This window comes from Mustelus asterias, chromosome 3 (genome assembly GCF_964213995.1).
Source record: "Mustelus asterias chromosome 3, sMusAst1.hap1.1, whole genome shotgun sequence".
In the NCBI taxonomy this organism is placed as follows: Eukaryota; Metazoa; Chordata; class Chondrichthyes; order Carcharhiniformes; family Triakidae; genus Mustelus; species Mustelus asterias.
The window spans coordinates 30,158,223-30,180,273 of NC_135803.1; the positions used below are offsets into that span (position 1 = coordinate 30,158,223).

A 22,051-nucleotide genomic window follows, 5' to 3' on the forward strand; every position below is an offset into this window, starting at 1 on the left:
GAAGGAGTGGTGATCTATTTCCAAGTCAGAGTGGTGAGTGACTTGAAGGGGACAGTGGTGTTCCCATGCATCTACTGCCCTTGTCCTTCCAAATTGTAACGGTCATGCATTTGGAAGGTGGTATCTACAAAGCCTTGGTGAATTCCTGCAGTGCACCTTGTAGATGGTACAAACTGCTCCCACGTCAGTAGTGGAGGGAGTGAATGTCTGTAATGGGGTGCCAATCAAGTGAGCTGTTTTGTCCTGGATGGTGTCAAACTTCTTGAGTGTTGTTGGAGCTACACTCATCCAGGGGCATTGGGGAGTATTCCACCACACTCCTGACTCGTGCTTTGTAGATGGTGGACAGGCATTTGGGAGTCAGGAGATGAGTTACTTGCTTCAGGATTCCTAGCCTCAGATGTGCTCTTGTAGCCACAGTATTTATGTGACTCGTCCAGTTCAATTTCTGGTCAATGGTAACCCCTAGGATCTTGATAGTGGGCAATTCAGCAATGGTAATGCCGTTGAATATCAAGGGATAATGTTAGATTCTCTCTTATTGGAAATGGTCACTGCTTGGCATTTGTGTGTCCCAAATGTTATTGTCACTTGTCAGTCCAAGCCTGGATATTGACCAAGTTTTGCTGCATTTGGACACGGAAATGAGAGTGAGACATTAAAACATTATAAAAGTTCCCACTGGTAAGTGAAAAGGAAGGGATTAGCAAAAGTAAACATTGATCACTTAGAGGCAGAGACAGGAAATGTTATAATAGGAAATAAGGAAGTGATAGTGCAATTAAGCACATATTTTATATTTCTCTTCATGGGGTAAGAAAACACAAAACATTCCACAAATTGTGGGCAACACAGGGCCTAGTGAGAAAGAAGAGCAAAAGAAATAGTACTGGAGAAATTAATGGGACCGAAAGCTGAAAAGTCCCCTGGATCTTATGGTCTACATCCTAGGATTTTAGCGTGGTAGTTACAGAGGTAGTGGATGCATTGCCTTTGATGTTCCAGAATTCCCTGGATTCCTGAAAGGACCCTGTGGGTTAAAAGATAGGAAATATAACCCCACTAACAAATGGAGAGAGAGCGAGGAAACAGGAAACCATAGGCCCAGTTAGCCTAACATCAGTAGTAGGGAAAATGCAAAAATCTATTATTAGGGGCGCACTAACAGGTCACTTTGCCCCATTGTATTATGATTTTTGGAGTCAACATGCATTTATGAAAAGATAAATCATGCTCGACAAATCTGCTAAAGTTGTTTGAAGCTGTAGCTTCAGTGTAGATAAGGGCAAAGCTTGTATTTTTTGAAAGAGACCCCGAGACCCTTAAGGCTGAAACTGAAATTGGAAACCAAAACTTCGGGGAAGCCTGAAAACAGCTGACGCTGAACAGAGCCATCAGAGCTCACATGATGATTCCAGTTGTCCAGTGCTGGTGGGCTGAAGAAGACAGAGGCTTGATCCAGAAGCTGAGAATAGGCAAATGTACAGTTGCTGCAACTATTTCTGTTAGTTGAAGTTATTGTTGGTGGATCTATGCCATCCAGACCAGTAGAAATACCCGTACCTGTGGAACTCTGGTTGATTGTGTGCTGCTGATCAGGCTAAATCCTAGAAGAAGAGGAGCTGAAATTCTTCATGAGGAAGGCAGAATGTTGAAGGAGTTTGTGTTTGAAATTCATAACATATATGCTGAGTGGACTGCCAACCTAATTCGTAAGATCTGTCTTAAAACCACCATTTAATATGAAATTTGTACTTTATAATAGAGACAATTTGTTCATTGATGTTTGTTTACCTTGCATTAATTCTGGCTGGTGGCCTAAGATAGTGTATTTAGTGCTTGCTTTGTTTGACACTTGTATATTAAAAATTATTTTGTTAAAACTGTGGAATCTCATGGCTTTATTCTTTCAGTAAAGAATTGAACAAGAACTTACTAAAAAAAAAGTTACTGATCTCAACTGAGATCATGACAATGGTTTATACTTTATTCTGTTCCCTATATAGACACTTCATTCTCCACTAACCAGTTCGAAGTCATTCTTGGCTCCTTTTCCAGTCAGATAATCCGCGACAAGATTTTCATCTGGCCAAAGCTGGGAGAATCTTTCAGCCTAATTTAAGCCCTCATGCCCTTGGTCTCTTCAGTGTGAGCATGAGCTGCATTATGTATGGTGAACAATACTTTCTGCTTCTATCTCTCTCTCCCTCTCCCCCATAAACCAAACCTACACTGGCTTTCTGTGGACTCTTCCCTGTTAAAGGGCAGATGTTAGCGTGGTGGCAATGTCACTGGACTAGTAATCTAGAGACCCACGCTAATGCTCTGGGTAACTGATTCAAATCTCACCACAGCAGCTGGTGGAATTTAAATCCAATTAGTAAATCTGGAATTTTAAACTAGTCTCAGCAATGATGACCCTGAAGCTATCATTGATTGCCATTTTTAAAAAATACCTAATTCATCAATGTCCTTATCTTGAAACTAATTAATTAATTAAAAGAAAAATCACTTAAAAACCCTGACTTTCCTAACACCTCCCCACGACTTGCTGACTCCACTCTGGTTATTCTTTACAGGTCTAAATATCTTGCACTTACTTCCCTGTAAATCATTGTGCGACCCCGCTATAACAACATAGCCACCTTGACGACTTGTCAACAGAATTCAGAACCGGTCATATGACCTCCTCCCATTTCTTCTATTTTACTATAAATTAAAGACACAGTCCCAAACATAATAGTGTTATAAAACCTTGCATTTGTAACAACCATGCAATGGAATGGAGGGATGGATAAGTGCATTGTAGACCTTTGATCTAATGCGATGATTCCCATGGTGAGAATAAGAACATAAAACATAAGAACTAGCAACAGGAGTAGGCCATCAGGCCCCTCGAGCCTATTCTGCCATTCAATAAGATTGTGGCTGATCTTTTCGTGCACTCAGCTCCACTTACCCGCCCACTCACCATAACCCTTAATTCCTTTACTGTTCAAAGATCTATCTATCTTTGTCTTTAAAATATTCAATGAGGTAGCCTCAACTGCTTCACTGGGCAGGGAATTCCACAGATTTACAACCCTTTGTGTGAAGAAGTTTTTCCTCAACTCAGTCCTAAATCTGCTCCCCTTTATTTTGAGGCCATGCCCCCTAGTTCTATTTTCACCTGCTAGTGGAAACAACTTCCCTGCTTCTATCTTATCTATTCCCTTCATAATCTTTTATGTTTCTATAAGATCCCCCTTCATTCTTCTAAATTCCAATGAGTATAGTCCCAATCTACTCAGTCTCTCCTCATAAGCCAACCCTCTCAACTCTGGAATCAACCTAGTGAATCTCCTCTGCACACCCTCCAGTGCCAGCATATCCTTTCTCAAATAAGGAGACCAAAACAGTACACAGTACTCCAGGTGTGGCCTCACCAGCACCTTATACAGCTGCAACATAACCTCGCTGTTGTTAACCTCCATCCCTCTAGCAATGAAGGACAAAATTCCATTTGCCGCCTTAATTACGTGCTACAGCTATAAAATCAACTTTTTGTGATTCTTGCACAAGAACACCAGGTCCCTCTGCACAGCAGCATGCTGCAATTGTTTACCATTCAAATAATAGTCTATTTTGCTGTTATTCTTACCAAAATGGATGACCTCACATTTACCAACATTGTACTCCAGCTGACAGACCCTTGCCCATTCACTTAGAATATCTGTACCCCTCTGCAGACTTTCAGTGTCCTCTACACACTTTGCTGTACCACTCATCTTAGTGTCACCTGCAAACTTGGACACTCTACACTCAGTCCCCAACTCCAAATATCAATGTAAATTATAAATTGCGGTCCCAACACTGTTCCCTGAGGCACAGCACTAATCACTGATCGCCAACCAGAGAAACACCCATTTACCCTCAGTCTTTGCTTTCTGTTAGTTAACAAATCCTCTATCCCTGCTGATACATTACCCGTAACACCGTGCACCTTTATCTTATACAGCAGTCTTTGGTGTGGCACCTTGTTGAATGCCTTCTGGAAATCCAAATACACCACATCCACTATTTCCCAATGTCCACCGAGCTCATAATGTCCTCAAAGAATTCCACTAAATTAGTTAAACATGACCTGCCTTTCATGAACCCATGCTGCGTCTTCCCAATGGGACAATTACTATCTCACTATTTCTTCCTTGATGATAGATTCAAGCATTTTCCACTACAGGAGTTAAGCTAACCGGCCTATAGTTACCCGCCTTTTGTCTACCTCCTTCTTTAAACAGTGGCGTCACGTTTGCTGCTTTCCAATCTGCCGGAACCACCCAGAGTTCAGCGAATTTTGGTAAATTGCCGCTAGTGCATTTGCTATTTTCCCCCGCCATCATTTTTAGTACCCTGGGATGCATTCCATCAGGGCCAGGAGTCTGGTCTACCTCTAGCCCCATTAGTTTGCCCAACGCTACTTCCTTAGTGATAATGATTGTTTCTAGGTCCACACCTGCCATAGCCTTCTTGTCATCAATTTTTGGCATGTTATTTGTGTCTTCCACTGTGAAGACTGACCTAAAATACCTGTTCAATGCCTCAGCCATTTCCTCATTTCCCATTTTTAAACCCCCCCTTTTCATCCTCTAAAGGACCAATGTTTACCGTAGTCACTCTTTTTCGTTTTGTAGAAACATTTGCAATTAATTTTTATATTCTGAGCTAGTTTACTCTCATAATCTATCTTGCCTTCCTTTATAGTTTTTTTGTGGCTTTCTGTTGACCGTTAAAGATTTCTCAATCCTATAGTTTCCCACTAATCATTGCCACTTTGCATGCCTTTTCTTTCAATTTTATACCCTCTTTATTTCCTGAGATATCCATGGCTGATTGTCCCTTTTCTACAGACCTTCCTTATCACTGGCATGGAGTTGATAGGAGTTGATCTTACAATGGCTCTGATAATCAGTAAAGCGAAATCAATTTGACTGTTTTCTTCTCTGCAGGATGTCAGCTGTAATGAGATACAGGCATTACCACCACAGATTGGAAACCTGGAGATTTTAAGGGACCTGAACTTAAGGAGAAATCACTTAGTAACGCTACCAGAAGGTTAGTCATTTTTAGCGCTTCTTGGTAAGATATGTGCCTTTGTTTCATTTCCCCGTAGAAACCACAGAAAGCATCTTCATGGTTGTATGCCTTAATTGACTTAGTGTTATATTGATTCACATAGTCACAGAATTGTTAAGGTGCAGGAGGAAGCTATTCGATCCATTGTGTCTTTACCAGCTCCGAGTGAGCAAGTCACTTAGTGCCATTCTCTTGCCTTCTCCCTGTAATGCTGCACATTCTTCTTTTTCAGATAACAGTCTAATTCCCTTTTGAGTGCCTTGATTGAACCTGCCTCCATCCCACACTTAGGCAGTGCATTACAGACTTTGCCACTCACTGCATGGGATAGTTTTTTGTCATGTCACTTTTGCTTCTTTTGCCCATTACTTTAAATCTGTAAATCTGCAATACACCAGCTGAGGTTGAACTAGTGTCTTAAACAAGTTCAACATCACCTTCTTGCCCTTGTGCTCTATGTCCCTACTAATAAAGCCATGAAAAGGTTGTTTAAAAAATTGCATAATGCTCTTCTCATGATGTCATACTAAAGCATGGAGATCAGGGTGATCCATGGTACAATTTCTGGTCTATTCTGAGTTTGGCATAAGGGCTATTCCATTTGGCCATGACAAGGTGGAAGACAGAATTAGCTAGAATTGTTATTTCTTAAAGGCATACTGATGAAAAGAGTATGTATAAATTGGTCTCTACTTTATTGTTCTGTCAAGACCACTCATTACAGCCTTGGTTCCCACATGGACAAAAAAGCTGAATCGCAGAGGCGAGTGTGCACCCTTTCCTAATTTACATCAATAACTACACTTCAAAAAGTGCCTCTGTAGTTGTAAGGCATTTCTCAGTTCATTATCCAAGGTTCATTCACTCCTGTTGCATCATCAGTGTCTTTTTGTCTATCATATTGTGAGAAGTGGTATGTTCGCTGATGATTACACTGTACTCAGTTCAATTCACAACTCATTAGATGATGCAACAGTCCATGCCCTCATGCAGCAAGATATGGACAACTTTTAGACTTTTACTTTTAGTGGCAAGTAACATTCACGCCACACATGACCATCTGCAACAAGAGAAAATCTAACCATCCCCACTTGACTTTGTGTTATTACTATTGCTGAATTCCCCACCATCAGCATCTGTGGGTTAACATTGACCAGAAACTTAATTGGGCCAGACACACAAATACTGTGGCTACAAGAGCAGGTCAGAGGTTGGATAATCTTTGGTGAGTGACTCGCCTCCTGACTGTTCAAAGCCCTTCCACTATCTGCAATTCACTACTCAGAAGTGCAAGAGAATACTCCCATTTGCAACACTCAAAAAAACTTGACAATATCCAGATCTATTTGATGGGTACTCCATTTTTCACCTTTAACACTCAGTCCCTCTGTTGCTGATGCTTCATGGCTATAATGTCTACCATCTACAGAATGCACTGCAGCAACTCGCCAAGGTGTCTTTAATGGCATGTTCTAAATCTGGGTTATACTGCCAGAAGAACAAGGACAGAAGGTGCATTGAAGCATTCACCACCGTCAAGTTTCCTTCCAAGTCACCCACCATCCTGACTTGGAAATATAACCCCATTCCTTCGTTGTCACTGAGTCAAAATAGCACTGTGGGAATACCTACACCATGAAGATGACTTACCATCAACCTTGCAAGGGGAATTAAGGATGAACATGAATGCTGGCCTTGGCAGTGGTGGCCACATCCCATGAAGGAATTTATGAAATTGCTTACTCACTTGAATAGGCTGTTCAACACTCTCCTAGCAGGTTCATGCTTGAAAAATAGTAGTTTGGGCTAGGTACGAAGAGCTACCCGTGTCCCAGCTTGATGATTAATTTCAGGAAAGGAAGTGGCGGGGCTTTGATTAGTATGGAGAAGGAAGAGGAAGGTGATGAAACGCTCTTGTATTGGTAAATAGATTGACTAGTTATTGTGTGTGTAAACTTAACTGTGAACATTTGTACAATCACACCAGGAGGAAGATTTTAAATTACTGCACTCCTGTAACTTTGGGCAAGCCTCTTTTTTGGCAAATGTTTTCTTTCCATGAGATGATTGTACCTTCCCATGTTTGTGGCAGTTGCTATTTAAACATCTGATTCTAAAGCTTGCAGTTGTGAATGGAAATTTAATCACAAGGTGGCAAAGAAAGCTAGCCAGCACCAGTTTATCACTAGCCAGCGACAACAAAATTGTGCCAAACTCAGTGTTTAATTAATTTGAACCTACTCCCCCTCACCCCCACCACTATCCTGGCAGGAACAAGCAGTTTGTGCTGTGTGAGTAAATGTAGCTAAATCTCATTACAATCAACAGGAACCTGAGGAAAAACTGAACATATTTACACAGCGAGTGGCTAGACACTGCCTTGAGAGTATGGTGGAAGCAGATACAAATGGGGCTTCAAAAAGGTTGTGGGATATGTAACTGAAGAGAAAAAAAACATGCAGGGCTAGAGGGAAAGAGTAAGACGTTATCCAAGTTGCTGATACAGAGAGCCAGCATGGACATGATGGGCTGAATGGCTTCCTTTTGTGCTGTACCCATTCTATTAATGCTTCTTATGAAAAGAAAAGGTTTCAGAACCAAACTAAAAAAGCAAAGGAAAAGCTGATGCAATGAACAAAGATAATCTTGTGTATGAAACAAACCATCAATAAAATATGCAAAGCACAAAGTTAAATATAAATACTGTAGTTTGTAATTTGATATTTTCCATGTTATTGTAAACCATTTCCATATGTTACTTTCTGACCTGAAAGATGATTTGTGGTTTTGTTTTTGGAAAAAAAAGTATTTTCCACTTGTCAAAGTAACTTTGGGTTAGTAATGTGAAGTTGCCAGATACTTACAGGTAATGTTTATCGGGGAAAGATGTAGAATAAAGCGCTGTTCACTCTGTTCAGTCTCTAATGAATGTTCCACATCTGCACGAGTGTCCTGTTTTCCTTTCTTCCTTCTTCATGAACCGTCTTCATGATCAATCTGAGGCAGCACTATGTTGTGGATTCAGGCCAAGTTAGGACACTTGTGGGAATATCTGAGCCATGTTCAATACTACCCTTCCAAAAAACAACTTTCTTTTCATCTGGATCCAAGCTGAATTTTAATTGGGATACCAGATGTGAAAAAAATTGTTCAGCAGACCTGGGGAGCAAGAGACAGCCAACTCAATTGAACCTGGAGGGTAGCAATAATATGTGGGGAAAAGATGGTGTTGGGAGAATTAGGACATCTGAGGCCTAGGGCTTTGCAATGTCTTCAAGAAGTTGTAGTCTGGTAACTTGGTTGCATTGCTTCAGCCGCAGAATACAGTTGTTCATAGAAATCATAGAAACCCTACAGTACAGAAAGAGGCCATTCAGCCCATCGAGTCTGCACCGACCACAATCCCACCCAGGCCCTACCCCCATATCTACCCACTAATCCCTCCAACCTATGCATCTCAGGACACTAAGGGCAATTTTCAGCATGGCCAATCAACCTAACCCGCACATCTTTGGACTGTGGGAGGAAACCGGAGCACCCGGAGGAAACCCACGCAGACACGAGGAGAATGTGCAAACTCCACACAGACAGTGACCCAAGCCGGGAATCGAACCCAGGTCCCTGGAGCTGTGAAGCAGCAGTGCTAACCACTGTGCTACCGATTGTTAGAATACAATCGAATAGATGGTAATCGAATCGGGGTAGGACCTACTCAGTAAATGGTAGAACATTGGGATAATTATAGAACAGAGATATTTAGGAGTACAGGTTCATAGCTCCTTGAAAGTGGAGTCACAGGTAGACAGGGTGGTGAAGAAGGCATTCAGCATGTTTGGTTTCATTGGTCAGAACACTGACTACAGGAGTTAGGATATTTTGTTGAAGCTGTACAAGACATTGGTAAGGCCACACTTGGAATAATGTCTACAGTTCTGGTCACCCTATTATAGAAAGGATATTATTGAACTAGAAAAAGTGCAAAAAAGACTTACTGGGATGTTTCCGGGACTTGATAGTTTGAGTTATAAGGAGAGGCTGGATAGACTGGGACTTTTTTCCCTGGAGCGTAGGAGGCTTAGGGGTGATCTTATAGAGGTCTATAAAATAATGAGGGGCATAGATCAGCTAGATAGTCAACATATTTTCCCAAAGCTAGGGGAGTCTAAAACTAGAGGGCACAGGTTTAAGGTGAGAGGGAAGAGATACAAAAGGGCCCAGAGGAGCAATTTCTTCAGAGAGGGTGGTGAGTGTCTGGAATAAGCTGCCAGAGGTAGTAGTAGAGGCAGGTACAATTTTGTCTTTTCAAAAGCATTTAGACAGTTATATGGGTAAGATGGATATAGAGGGACATGGGCCAAATGAGGGCAATTGGGACTAGCTTAGTGGTTAAAAACTGGGCTGCATGGACAAGACTCTCACCAACTTTTACAGATGCTCCATAGAAAGCATTCTTTCTGGTTGGTATGCCTCCTGCTCTGCCCAAGACCGCAAGAAACTACAAAAGGTCATGAATGTAGCCCAATCCATCACACAAACCAGCCTTCTATTCATTTTGGCAGGACTAATTTAAATGTGGATTACAGGGTCAAAGGTAGGGTTCTGAAGACTGTGGAGGAAATAAGTTGAGGAACAGAGAGATCTTGGGGTCCATATCCACAGATCTCTAAAGGTTGCCACTCAAGTGGATAGAGCTGTGAAGAAGGCCTATAGTGTGTTAGCTTTTATTAACAGGGGGTTGGAGTTTAAGAGCCGTGGGGTTATGCTGCAACTGTACAGGACCTTGGTGAGACCACATTTGGAATATTGTGTGCAGTTCTGGTCACCTCACTATAAGAAGGATGTGGAAGCGCTGGAAAGAGTGCAGAGGAGATTTACCAGGATGCTGCCTGGTTTGGAGGGTAGGTCTTATGAGGAAAGGTTGAGGGAGCTAGGGCTGTTCTCTCTGGAACGGAGGAGGCTGAGGGGAGACTTAATAGAGGTTTATAAAATGATGAAGGGGATAGATAGAGTGAACGTTCAAAGACTATTTCCTCGGGTGGATGGAGCTATTACAAGGGGGCATAACTGTAGGGTTCATGGTGGGAGATATAGGAAGGATATCAGAGGTAGGTTCTTTACGCAGAGAGTGGTTGGGGTGTGGAATGGACTGCCTGCAGTGATAGTGGAGTCAGACACTTTAGGAACATTTAAGCGGTTATTGGATAGGCACATGGAGCACACCAGGATGATAGGGAGTGGGATAGCTTGATCTTGGTTTCAGATAAAGCTCGGCACAGCATCGTGGGCCGAAGGGCCAGTTCTGTGCTGTACTGTTCTATGTTCTATCCATTGACTCTGTCTACACTTCCCGATGCCTCGGTAAAGCAACCAGCATAATTAAGGACCCCATGGACCCCAGACATTTTCTCTTCCACCCTCTTCCTTTGGGAAAAAGATACAAAAGTCTGAGGTCACGTACCAACCGACTCAAGAACAGCTTCTTCCCTGCTGCTGTCAGACTTTTGAATGGACTTACCTTGCATTAAGTTGATCTTTCTCTGCACCCTAGCTATGACTGTAACACTGCATTCTGCACTGTCTCGTTTCCTTCTCTATGAACGGTATGCTTTGTCTGTATAGCGTGCAAGAAACAATACTTTTCACTATGTTAATACATGTGACAATAAATCAAATCAAAATCAAAAAGTTGGGCTGAAGGGCCTTTTTCCATGCTGTAAACCTCTATGACTCTGACAGTTAGAAATGGAGGTAGGGTTGGCTGGGGTTGAAGTTTTATCGTTGAAAATGGTGGTTCTTAGCTGCGAAGACTGGTCCACAAAGTATTGTAGAAGGGAAAACCCATTGTCAACAGTGTTGAAGAAGTGTGGTGAAGCGTATCAGGTGATATATTGGGGTCAGCTGAGAAAAATGTTACTGTAGTAATTGAAAATAAATATTTTTCCCGTGTGTTACATTCATAATTTATAGGCAGGTGGGAAATGGTCATCAGGGAGATGACCTCGTGGTAATGTCATTGGAATAGTAATCCAGAGGCCCTGGCTAATGCTCTGGCAACTGGTGGAATTTAAATTCAATTAATCAAAAAACCTGAAATTGAAAGCTAGTCTCAGAATCTAAACCTGGTTCACTCATGTCCTTTAAGGAAGAAAATCTGCCGTTCCTGCCTGGTGTGGTCTTTGTGCAACTTTTAATCCGCACCACTATGAAATGGCCAAGTAAACCATTTCATTCAAGAGCAGTTAGGGAATGGCAACAAATGCTGGCAATGTCATCATCCCATCAAAAAATTGTAGTCTTTTAGGTGAAATGTGATTTTTAAAAAAAACTCATTCATGGAATGCAGGTGTCACAAGCTGGACATTTATTGCCCTTGAACTGAGTTGTGAAACTGGAGTCACGTAGGTCAGACCAGGTAAGGGTGGCGGATTTACTTCCCTAAAAGACAGGGAAAAAAAACCAGATGGGTTTTAACGACAATTGATAATGGTTTCATGGTCATCATTAGACTTTTAATTCCCACTTTTTATTGAATTCAAATTCCATTTGCCATGTTGGGATTCAAACCTGGACCCCCAGAGCATTACGAAGTTAAAATTTATTTATGAATTGGATACACAACAATCTAAGTTTCTTTAGTACAGTCAATGATTGTTCTGAAATTCATTTTTAGAATAATTTGCAAAATCATGCTGGTTGCCCTGAAGAGGGTTAGATTTACAGCACACACATCTTTTGAACAATTATGTAAGTCAGTGATTAATAGTTTACTACTTTGTTAGAACTTGCAGATTTACCACTCGTGCGATTAGACATCTCCTGTAATAAAGTGACAACTATTCCAGTCTGTTATCGAAATCTGCGGCATCTCCAAACAATCATATTGGATAACAATCCTTTACAGTCTCCACCCGCACAGGTATTTGGTTCTTTTTATGTGTTGGTTTTGTATTTCAGAATTATTACTTAATTATTACAAAATTATTACTTCACTCCCTAATTCAGATTCTGAGCAATATTCTGTTCAAAATCGGTAACTAAGTGGGAAAGGTTTTTGTTATTTTGTGACACATTTGGTACTTTCAACATATACAGATATTGCTGAATAAAGAGGCATGCTGAAGCTTTTTGTCCTGCACTCATCAGGACACTTTGCAAGAATACACACGAGTACAAAGGGAAAGCAACAATTTATACTGTATGAGAAGAAAACACTGGTTTGCAAATGGACTCTGATTGGCAAAGGCGTTGCCATGGAGAATGCACCTGTTGATGGTGGCTGACAGATAGCTGCCAAGCATTGTTTGAAACTTAAGCCAGGCAGTTTGACCCTGATTAGTCAAGGCATTGCCTGGCAAATGAATCAGACACATGTTTTGTCACCATGCCTCTTTTTTTAGACTTATCAAAATGCCTGTTTTATCCCCTGACGTTCAGTCAGGGGAACATACTGGAGCGATCATTATCTGCCTTTTCTCTGCAGTTCTGACTGACTTGCTGTGTATTACTTCCAGCATTTTCTGTCCTTACTTGAATTGCAACATTTGCAGTTTTTTCTTTTTATATGGCCTTGAGTATTCAATTTTCACTTATTTATGGCAGTTTTAAGACCACTCTTAACCATTCTTAGCAATTTTGTGATTACTCCAGGTGAGAGATCATACATTTACTTGGATCTGTATTGTGCTGACATATTTGTGATCTGACTTTCAGTACTATTCTAATGCAATGATAAAAATCAAACACTTGTGCTTTTCTTTTAGATTTGTATAAAGGGGAAAATCCATATATTCAAATATCTGAATATTGAAGCATGTAAAAGCGTTCCAGATCTGCCAGAATATGATAGAACGAGGCCGATTGGATTCAATTCATGGTTAGTAATGAAATTTACTAATTTAATCATGGGTAAATCTAAAATCTTTCACTTGTTACCTGCAGTTTAAACATGTCAGGGATATATTTTTTTCACATTTCATTACTACTCTTAATAACCTGGATTCAGTTTCAGGCATGAATTTTGTACCTGTGATTTGAAGCTTAATGAATGACTTTGAAACCTATTTTGTTTCATCATTCAAGCTTTTTCATTGAGAGAGTGAATAAGAGATTAATTCAGACCCTAATGGGCTAAGGTAATGTCAAACAAAATTCTGGATTCCCTCTTTGGTATGTGTTCAGTTGCACTCAGCCCTTAGCTGGAAGTAGGTTGTAACATGCTGCACTGGGGGAAAAAAAGTAAAAATAATCCTTGATCACTGTCCATGAAGGCCTTCTGAAAGTGTAAACATGTCACCAACAAGTGAGAACATGGTCAGAAGCAAAATGCTGCAGGTGCTGAAAATCTGAAATAAATAGCGAATGCTGAAAATACTCAGCAGGTCTGTGGAAGGGAAGCATCGTTAACGGCCTGGATTTTCATCTACGAGGCTGGTAGGAAGAGTTGGGAAAATTTCCATCCCACGTGCCTTGGAAAAAGCGCTCAAGGTGGGTCTTCATTGGCTGGGAACCATATATGAGCTCGAATCTAGACAGATAACTCAAAAGAAGTGCTGAGGCAACTACAATGATTGCTGGGTGCTCAGCCAGTCTACTAATAAAGTCGAGGTCAGTGCCATGGAGTTTTGTCCCAATTTTTAAAAAACATATTCAAAGCCCTTCTTCCCTCACCCATTACACCCCCTTCCACCCTCCAATTATTCCTTATGTTCCATCCCTGACTCCTCATGCCCCCATGCCAAGCTCTCCCCCTCCACCCACCCACCCAGTATGTCCCCTCATGCATCCTACGTCAGGCGCTGTCCTTCTACTCATCCCTCAGCCCCTTTATGTCCCATATGCCAACCTCTGACACTTGCATGCCCATTTACTCATTGTACACTTTCTAAAACCAATGAACACCACAGTGTAAATTAGGGTGCGTTTAGAAAAAAAAGCTTTGAAAAAATGTAATCCTTTAATCATTTTTTCCAATGCTTAAAAGAAGTCTGGATAAGCTACTAAGTGTCAAATATCCAGGCCCTTTGAAATTTCAGAAAAGCCAAATATACGTAATGAGGCTTGCCTGAGAGCCCAGGCATCTATTAGAATAACAGAACACCTCCGCCCCAGAGGAAACATTGTTTGAGTAACAGCTCAAGGTCTCTGGTCTCTGCAGTCAATTTCACTATGTTTGTTGATATAAGTGGTTTCAAATGTTTGTGGTTTTTGAAACTTCATAGGATCTAGATGATTGACACTTTTATAAGCTTGTCCAGAGTTTATTTTCAAGCATAGGGAAGGTTATTAAAGGATTACTTTTTTTCAAAGCTTATTTTTAACGCATCCCATTTATATCGTTTTCATTGGTTCCAGAAAGCACACAGTAGGCCAATGGGTGTGGAAGTTCCAGAGCTTGGCATAGGGGGCATGAGGGGCCTGAGGGGGTGGCTGAAGAAGCAGAGCTTGGCATTGCATGAGGGGGTGCTTGGAAGCACAGAGCCTTGGCATAAGGTGCCTGAGGAGGCAAGCGGAAGAGCATGAGGGACCTGAAGAGGGTGTAGCTTGGCATAGAGGGCAAGAGGAGAACCTTTTGGGCTATTCTTTTAAATCGTTCCCTCATGCACACTTGGGTTCATGACTCCTCTAAGGAAACCATGGCCCTGATTTTACTGGCACGGCCGCCCCGAAATTAGGGTGGGCGAGGCTCACAGAACAGCATTCGCCGTTGGCCTCGGGTACGATCTTATGAGCCTCAGGTGGCTGTGCCAGTAAAATCAGGGCCAATCACTCTAAAAACCTGGCTTGACTCCATGAAAAGAGTGGGGGGGGGTATTTATTTCACTAATGGAGCCGGCCAGGCCGGATGTCTGACAGGAAGCAGTCCGCAACTTTTAAAGGCACTCTCAAAAATTGTATAACCTGGGAATGGGGTCAGGTATCTCTGAGTATGGACCCGCCTACCATTTTTAAAGGGCTCCTGTGACAACTGGAATCAGTGAGTATCTAGGCCAATGTTTCAGGTTGATGTTCTATTGTCAGAACTGAGTGCTGGAAGTTCAACGACCTGAAATGGTAACTCTTTCTCTTTCCACAAATACAGCCTGACCTGCTGATGATTTCCAGATTTCTCTGGCCTTATGAGAACAGGACCACCTTTCTTATCATGCACACCATTGACTGAACCCTCTGTATTGATTCATGTTTAGATTCGCGCACACATTTGTTATATATTTGTATTAATCCTTACTAGCTTACTGAAGCTCTGTTGTGATAATGTAGTCATGTATTCACTGGAGGTGACACCACAAGTCACCAGCATGGGAAACAGACAGAGAAGAAGCAGCCATATAAGAGAGCACACACCTGTAAATACAACTTTGTTGTTATTAACTGTGTCCTGAGCACAGCATATCTCCAATATACAACATAAAAACTGGCAACAAGTTCGATGAAAAGGTGCTGCTAACCACTCGGGACTAAAATTTGCTGAGAAAAGTTGGAAAAAGAAACGTTAGAAAAGAAGCTCTTCACGTGCTCCTGACCTAACGGTGGACGCGAGTGATAATCTGCTGCAGAGCAATTATAGAACTGTGTGTGTTGAATAAGAGACTGAAGGTTGGGTTGTTACCTTGTGCGAAAGAAATCAAAGTTGCTGCTGGAAACACATTGTGAAGTGCGCATATGGGAAACCTCCAGTAGTGGAGAAAGTGCGGGTGTTTTTGGTGTTGCGAAACGCTTTGATGAAAATGTGGAGTGCTGGAGCTCCTATACTGAGCATTTTGGCTATTTTGTGTGGGCAAACAAAATAGCTGAAGATATTAGGGTACCCTCTTTCCTGGGTGTGATGGGGGGGCGGAAGCATTTAATCTCCTCCAAAGTTTAGTGCAATCTGGGAATCTAGGCACTAAAACGTCTAAAGAGCTCATAGATATTTTGCAAGCACATTTTTCGCTGAAGCCTTTGGTGATTGCAGAACACTTCAGATTCCAGAAAAGAAACCAAGAGGTGGAGTCAATTGTGCAATTCGTGGCTGTGCTTAAAAAACTTGCAGAATATTGAGAGTTTGGAGATGAGCTGAATTGTACAATTCGGGATAGATTTGTCTGTTGGCTGCCTAGTGAAACAATACAGAAACATTTGTTGACCAAGAATAACCTTACTGTAAAAGAAAAAGGATGGAACTTGCTGTTTTTATTGAACTGGCTGCAAAATATGATTAGCAATTGAGTTTGTGTACTCTCAACATAAAATGGCTGCTCAATCGCCACCTAAGAATCTTGAAATTCGCACAATGGCACCGGTGTGCAAAGTCAGGGCATTCTGTAGCTGAATGCTGATGTATAGACATAGTATGTTGAAGTTGTGGGGGGAAAAAAATGACAGAGTATGCCTGCTGGAAGGAAAAAGCAAGCTGGAAGTAAAAATAAGAACAAAGAACAAACCATAACAGCTTTTAAACAGAACGAAAGGAGAAATGTTTAGAGGTTGAGAAAAATAAAGTGAGTCACAGTCTAAGGAGTAATTATCACTGAATGTGCTAGCAATCGCTGGCGCTACACATAGATATGAGGTCATTCCAATGCTGGATGGACAACCAGTGAGGGTGGAAGTTGACACTGGGACAGCAGTTGCACTGTTGCCAGAAACTCAGACATGTTCCCTTGAAGCCGTCAAGGATCATGCTGAAGACCTAAACAGGTGAAATGGTTCCCTGAAGGGCTGCATCAAAGTAGCTGTGTAACTCAATAAGCAAACAGGAGATTTGTCTCTACACTTAGTGAAAAGAAACTATCTAGCGTTGATGGGTCATGCATGGCTGGGAAGATTCAACTGAACTGGGCTGAAGGCAACAAGATGACCAATGGAGAATCAGGCCTTGGAACCCGTCAGCATTAGTGAATGTGGCATGTCAATAGCTCCAGTCACCAAAAGGACGGATCTGTCCGGATCTGCGGAGACTTCAAGGTCACCATTAATCCAGTGTCATGTGTGGAACAGTACCTGTTACTTCACATCGATGACTTGTTTGTGGGATTGGCTGGAGGCCAACACTTTAGCAAAATTGACCTGAGCCAGGCTTACTTGCAGATGAATGTGGACAAGAAGGCACAGGAATGTCTGACAACATGACACATGAAGGTTTTTTTCAGGTACCAGTGATTGCCGATTGGTGTCACATAATTGTTCCAAATAGCAATGGATCAGATCCTAAGTAAATGAGCGGAGTCCAGTGCTATCTAGATGACATCCTAGTCACTGGAAGAAACAAAGAGAAACATCTTCGGAATTTGGATGCCACTCTTCAGAGATTGGAAGAGTATCATCTGAGAGTCCGGAAGGACGTGTGAATTCTTCCAACCCTCCGTTGAGTATTTGGGACATGTGATTGATACCGCGGGGCTTCACAAATCTACTTCAAAGGTCAGGACTATTGCAGAGGTGCCCGCACCTCAGAATATTAATCAGTTGCATTTCTTCCTAGGATTGTTGAACTACGACAAAAGGTTTGTGCCAAACTTGGCAACCATTCTGAAAGCATTATATGACCTTTTGTGTCAGAACAAGAATTGAAAGTGGTCTGATCAATGCCAATAATGTTTTTGTGCAAGCCAAAAAGGTGTTACTTAAATCTGAAATTCTTGTGCATTTTGGTCCTACTCTACCCTTACAGTTAGCTTGTGATGCATTCCCTTATTGTGTAGGAGTGTTGGTATCCCACATTAGGCTTTCAGATGAAGACAAATCCATTGCTTTTACATCTTGGATCTTGAGTAAGGCTGAAAGTAGCTTTTCACAGATTGAAAGGGGAAACATTGGGGATCATTTTTGGAGTAAAGAAGTTCCAGCAATTCCTGTACGGGAGAGGTTTTACATTGTTGACAGACCATCATCTATTAACTACCATGTTTGGATCGCACATGGGAATTCCGTATTACTTATGTCTGCACATACTATACCATTAAGTATTGACAATCTAGTCTACATGGTAATGTGGATGGACTTCCAAGATTAACACTGCCAGGTAGTTCGTCACACTACCTTCTACTTAGAAAAGGTAGACAATACGCCAGTCACTTCTAGACAACTGAGGAATCATACACTGAGCAATCCGATACTCTCAGAAGTGATGGATATGGTATTACAAGGGAAGACCCCAGAGCTAGCACCGAACCTGAAACTCTACCACTGCAGGAGATTGGAGCTGTCAGTACAGTTGGGATGTCTTCAATGGGGGCTCAGAGTGATCATTCCCCCACCACTGAGAAAGTGGGTGTTCGAGAAGTTATATGAGGGCCATTGCGGAATCGTACACGTGAATGAAATAGTGAGGAGTTATTTCTGGTGGCCTGGACTGGATGCGGAAATTGAAGAGAAAGCTAGACTATGTTCTTCCTGTGCAAAGGTAAGGAACCTACCACTCTTAGCACTGCTGCATCCACGGGAATCCCTTGAAGAGGCTTGGCAACAAGTGCATGTGGATTTTTCAGGACCTTTCAAAGGAAATATGTTCTTGGTATGGGTTGATGCTCACACGGTGGCCAGAGGTTGTTGTGATTAAACCTATTTCATCCAAAAAAGTCTACCGAGAAGCTAGGAGAAGTATTTAATCAATTTGGATCAAACAGTTAGTAAGCGACAACAGACCTCAGTTTGTCTCACAAGAATTCGAAATCTTCTTACAAGAGAACGGATTCAACATATTAGGTCTGCTACTATTGGACTAGCAGAACAATGACATTAGTGGAAAGATGAAAATGCCAGAGGTCACCACCTGTGTAAAGAAGTACTCAACGCTGAGAACTGCCAGTTTCCAGATGCAATTTTACAACTCATCCACTTCATCCTGGACCACAATGTCTTCACCTTCAATGACCAGTTCTTCATCCAGACACACGGAACAGCCACGGGGACCAAATTCGCACCTCAATATGCCAATATCTTCATGCACAGGTTCGAACAAGACTTCTTCACCGCACAGGACCTTCAACCGATGCTGTACACTAGATACATCGGTGACATTTTCTTACTTTGGATTCATGGTGAACAATCACTGAAACAACTATATGATGACATCAACAAGTTCCATCCCACCATCAGACTCACCATGGACTACCCTCCGGAATCGGTTGCATTCTTGGACACACGCATCTCCATTAAGAACAGGATATGGCGCTCGACTCATCGATCGACACTTCCGATGTGCCACAGCGAAAAACCGCACCGACCTCCTCAGAAGACAAACACTGGACACGGTGGACAGTGTACCCTCCGTCATCCAGTACTTCCCCGGAGCGGAGAAGCTACGACATCTCCTCCGGAGCCTTCAACATGTCATTGATGAAGACGAACATCTCGCCAAGGCCATCCCCACACCTCCACTTCTTGCCTTCAAACAACCGCACAACCTCAAACAAACCATTGTCCGCAGCAAACTACCCAGCCTTCAGGAGAACAGTGACCACGACACCACACAACCCTGCCTTAGCAACCTCTGCAAGACGTGCCGGATCATCGACACGTATGCCATCATCTCACGCGAGAACACCATCCACCAGGTACACGGTACATACTCTTGCTACTCGGCCAATGTTGTCTACCTGTTACGCTGCAGGAAAGGATGTACTGAGGCATGGTACATTGGGGAAACCATGCAGACGCTACGACAATGGATGAATGAACACCGCTCAACAATCACCAGGCAAGACTGTTTTCTTCCTGTTGGGGAGCACTTCAGCGGTCACGGGCATTCAGCCTCTGATCTCCGGGTAAGCGTTCTCCAAGGCGGCCTTCACGACACACGACAGCGCAGAGTCGCTGAGCAGAGACTGATAGCCAGGTTCCGCACACATGAGGACGGCCTCAACCGGGATCTTGAGTTCATGTCACACTATCTGTAACCCCCACAACTTGCCTGGATGTGCAAAATCTCACTAGCTGTCCTGTCTGGAGACAATACACATCTCTTTAACCTGTGCTTAATGCTCCTTCCACTCACATTGTCTATACCTTTAAGACTTGATTAGCTGTAAAGTCTCACATTCCAATCATTATTCATGTAAATTGAGTTTGTGTCTTTGTGCCCTGTTTGTGATCAGAACTCCCGCTCACCTGACGAAGGAACAGCCTGTTCCGAAAGCTAGTGGCTTTTGCTACCAAATAAATCTGTTGGACTTTAACCTGGTGTTGTTAGACTTCTTATAGAAGACGACACCAGAGTTTGCTATCAACCATATCGAAGAGTGATGACCTCCGCACCATCAGACTTACTGATAGTGATGAACTTGATTATTGTTCATATAGAACTTGTTTTGAACTCGTTGGGGATGTTCAATTTAAGGGGGCAGAAAATGTTATGTATTTATTATTAATCCTCATTAGCTTACTGAAGCTCTACTGTGTTAATGTATTCACCAGAAGTGATGCCACAAGTCACTAGCATGGAAAACAGGCAAGAAAAAGCAGCCATGTAAGAGCACGCACATCTGTAAATAAAGCAAGTTCAGTATATCTCCTATAAGCAACAGCATTTTTGTGTATTGGGATGAGAAACAAATAAAAAGTAAACTCTGCCACATTAAGCCAGCCAGTCATGAAACTAACTCTTTAAGAACTACAATTGCATTCCCATTTCAAAATATAACCTATTTCTAAAACGTTTGTGGAGTTCCCTGCTTTGTTTCTTGAGGAACTTAAAAAATGTCAAGTAAAAATGATTCAGCTATATTACATATGTTTCTAATGTTACCTGTAACTGTATCAGGCAGCAAAGAACAGAAAGTGGAATGCAGTGTTCTACTTTTTCCTTCTCTTACTCCTAAGAGACCAACACAGGGTGGGTTGTGGTTTCATAAATGGCGGCCCATCCATTACCGTTCCTCAGTCCAACTTAGCATGAACAGGTAGGTGGTCAGCTACTTGACACCTTAACTGGCTATCTAAAGGTGGGAACAGTAGAAATACAGTGATACGTTTTGCTGAAAAAAGAGACATGTTGAAGCTTTTCGTGTTGTCTCTCTTTTCAAAAATACTCAAGTTATGTACCACCAAATGACTATTTGATGCATTATTGTGGTAGAATTTAATTAAGTTGAAAAGAAAGGCAGCTGTAATACAGTACTTTGTCAGTGTATTTATCTAGTGTAGAAGATTTTGTCAAACAATGTGCAGAATGCACGAACTTAGGGAGAATGTCAGAGTGAGTTAACACTCATTGACTATTCTCAGTTTGTTAGCGATCAAACTGTTAATGTCAGCTGAGCTATTATCTGACATCTGCTGTGATGTGTCTATCTGCCAAATCTCATTCATTTCCCTTATTCTGAATTCTCATTACAGCATTAATTAAGTAGGAGCCAGGCAGACTGTTTTTGGCATCATAACAACTGCAGTTCCCCTAGCGAGACATCCTGCTGGGTGATTAAAGACAATTTCAATATCTTTGGAATCTAACATTAAAACAGTTTTAAATTGGAGTGGTCTTTGACCTGTTTTTTAAAATTTTAATCAATTGTTACATTAATTCTGGGGCAAACAGTTGGGTTCCCCCTAATAATTACTTCTATTGTTAAACTCTTCTTCAGAACAGCCAGTGGTGGTTCTCAGATGCCATTTGCACAATCAAATGCTCGAGTAAGTGAATGCATTTCACTGAGCTTGGAACTTGGTCTGTCCTTAAGTGATTGAGTTAGTGTGCTTTTAATTACTGAACTCAGAATGTCCTGTAACAGCTTTTGCTCAAAACGGACTAGGCCTTCCTGGTCTGCCAGTGCTTTTTTTCTAAAGTTCAATCTTGAGGTGATTACATTTGTTGCTTTGAAATAATGAATTGCCACTAGATTTTGTTTAATTGAATCATGAAACTTACTGATGAGGAATGTTGTTTGAAAAGGCAAATTTTTTTGTTAAATCCCACATTCCATTCTGAGCTAACTATGTGAACAGGATATGATATAATGCTACA

At 41.8% G+C, this 22,051-nt stretch overlaps 1 protein-coding gene across 10 annotated transcripts in view; it reads left to right on the forward strand.

The window, feature by feature from the left end:
* The window catches only part of lrch3 (leucine-rich repeats and calponin homology (CH) domain containing 3), a 128,988-nt gene that overhangs the window by 54,053 nt on the left and 52,884 nt on the right, over positions 1 to 22,051 (forward strand). For all 10 annotated transcript variants that reach the window (XM_078206822.1, XM_078206828.1, XM_078206806.1 and 7 more), the window contains exons 4-6: positions 4,986 to 5,091; positions 11,892 to 12,028; positions 12,873 to 12,985. In XM_078206822.1, coding sequence (XP_078062948.1) covers positions 4,986 to 5,091; positions 11,892 to 12,028; positions 12,873 to 12,985 — 356 coding nt within the window. The remainder of the gene's footprint in view (positions 1 to 4,985; positions 5,092 to 11,891; positions 12,029 to 12,872; positions 12,986 to 22,051) is intronic.